Source organism: Hypanus sabinus, chromosome 9, assembly GCF_030144855.1.
Source record: "Hypanus sabinus isolate sHypSab1 chromosome 9, sHypSab1.hap1, whole genome shotgun sequence".
Classification (NCBI taxonomy): Eukaryota; Metazoa; Chordata; class Chondrichthyes; order Myliobatiformes; family Dasyatidae; genus Hypanus; species Hypanus sabinus.
The window spans coordinates 95,342,275-95,344,774 of record NC_082714.1 but is presented as its reverse complement, the minus strand read 5'-3'; the positions used below and the strand labels follow the sequence as shown (position 1 = coordinate 95,344,774).

The window sequence follows — 2,500 nt, the reverse complement described above, 5'->3', positions numbered from 1 at the left end:
GGAGAGTGGATTGTTGGAGGAAAAGATAGTGACGGTGTGTAATACTTGCTTGAAGCGTGGGAATGGATGGGAGAAGGATAGGGTTATAGGGTGGGGTAGGTATCCCGATGCGTGGGTCGTTGTTGCTGATGGAAGAGTGAAGACTGTCCAGATGGAATGGGGCATGTATGGGCAAGAAGCGAGGAGGTGTGGGAAGGGAGATTGGCGGGGGAGAGAGAGGGAAGAGAGGTTGGAGAGCGTGCAGGGAGAGAGGTGTGGGAGGGGAAAGGGAAAGGTGTGAGAAGGGGAGAGTGGTGTTCGGGCTCGCGGGGTTAAGAGCTCTCTCTGCGCACAACACAATGGACCAGCCCTTTTCTGGGGCAGGTTATTTCTCCCCACGCCCTCTAATACCTCTAAATTCGTCTCTCTCTCCCTCCCCCCGCCTCCTCCCCCAATCACGCCCGCGCCAGCATGATTAACGCGGACTTCTGCACCGGATCCGTCCTCATCTCGTTCGGAGCGCTGCTGGGCAAGTGCAGCCCCGGGCAGCTCCTGGTGATGACAGTCTTCGAGGCCGCCTTCTTTCCTATCAATGAGTATATCTTGCTCTCCCTGCTGCAGGTGAGTGGCAGAACCCTTTAAATCATGGCATAGCGGTGGGGGCAGGGACACATGCTTTAAAAAAGTGGGCGACACCCCATTTGATCAGACAGCAAGACCACGCCACCGGTGCTGGGTTGAGCCTAGTACAGTAGGGCTCACCCGCCTCTGCAGCACCCTACGTTCCCGCTTAGCCCACCCAGCTTTGCTAAGACTATGTTACTCCTGACCCCATCGAACCGTTCAATTTGGGGAGGGGAGCCAGAGACCAGTCCCCGTCCTGGACAGAGGGAGAGACCAAGAGGTTAGCTTTTCGACCGCTCGGACATCATGGTGGAGTCAATCGTGCAGGTAGATCATTGTTAAATCAGGCAGGTAATTCTTCCCACAATTCTCCCCCCTGCCACACCTATTCCCCCTCTCTCCTGACTCCCCCACGCCACTTTCCCTCCCACAGTCTTCCCCCTGTCCACACTCCTTTCTACCTTCCCACACTATCACCCCACCCACATCCCTCTCCTCCTATCCTCCCCTTCCTCCTAAGCTTCTTCTTTCCCTCCCACACCTTTCTCGGGGAGGGGGATGTGAGAAGGACGGGGAACGAGCGGGGTGGAGCGCATGGGAAGAAGAGGTGGAGTAAATGGGGGAAAGGGATGGGAGAAGCAGAGACAACAAGGAGGGGAGGGCTTTGGCGAAGCTGAGAATAGAGGAGGAGTGGGGGGGGGGGTGGGTGCGCAGATGCAGCGGGGTGTAGAGGGGAAGGTGCAGAGAGACCGAGAGTCTCCGTGGAATCCGCGCTGATGCTCACGACAGACCTTTGGCCGGGTCGCAGACACACATTTCGCAAAAGTAAACAGCTTGTCGGCCAAAGCAAATGACTTCCCGCCTGACTCCCAGCTCAAGGGGAGTCGGGCTGCCAAAGGTCGGGTGGAAAATCACTCGGAGACCAGGCACCGTGGGGCGGGAATCTCGGGTTGGGTAGTTCATGGCTGCTGTCCCTCACTCCCTCCCTACCGCTCTCGCTCCCTTATTCTATTCGTTACACACCTAACTCCCTCTGTGTTGCACACTTCCCCCTCCCTATCCCACTCACTCCTTCTGTTACACACTTTCTCACTCGCTCAATGTATCCCTCACTCCTTCACTCCCACACCCTCCCTTACACATTCCCTGTTCCCTCACTCCTCCCTCCATCCCATCCCCTTCCTCCACCCTCCCACACTCTCCCTCTCAATCCCTCCCCTACACATTCCCCATTCCCTCACTCCCTACTTCCGTCAACAAATAATAGACAATAGACAGTAGGCGCAGGAGCAGGCCATTCGGCCCTTCTAGCCAGCCTTTCATTGAGATCATGGCTGATCATACACAATCAGTACCCCGTTCCTGCCCTCTCCCCATATCCCTTGACCCCGCTATCTATGAGCTTTATCTAACTCTCTCTTGAATGCATCCAGAGACTTGGCCTCCACTGCTTTCTGGGGCAGAGCATTCCACATATCCACCATTCTCTGAGTGAAAAAGTTTTTCCGCATATCTGTTCTAAATGGCCTACCCCTTATTCTTAAACTGTGGCCACTAGTTCTGGACTCGCCCATCAACGGGAACATGCTTTCTGCCTCCAGTGTGTCCAGTCCCTTAATAATCTTATATGTTTCAATCAGATCCCCTGTCATCCTTCTAAATTCCAGTGTATACAAGCCAAGTCGCTCCAATCTATCAACATATGACAGTCCCGCCATTCCGGGAATTAACGTTGTGAACCTATGCTACACTCCCTCAAAAGCAAGAATGTCCTTCCTCAAATTTGGAGACCAAAACTGCACACAATACTCCAGGTGTGGTCTCACCAGGGCCCTGTACAGCTGCAGAAGGACCTCTTTACTCCTATACTCAATTCCTCTTGTTATAAAAGACAGCA

The 2,500-nt window shown here is 54.2% G+C and overlaps 1 protein-coding gene across 3 annotated transcripts in view; it reads left to right on the top strand.

Annotated features, from left to right (window-relative positions):
• rhbg (Rh family B glycoprotein) overlaps positions 1-2,500 on the top strand; it is a 21,154-nt gene that overhangs the window by 7,582 nt on the left and 11,072 nt on the right. For all 3 annotated transcript variants that reach the window (XM_059980275.1, XM_059980276.1, XM_059980278.1), the window contains exon 3: positions 450-600. In XM_059980275.1, the coding sequence (XP_059836258.1) occupies positions 450-600 (151 nt within the window). The remainder of the gene's footprint in view (positions 1-449; positions 601-2,500) is intronic.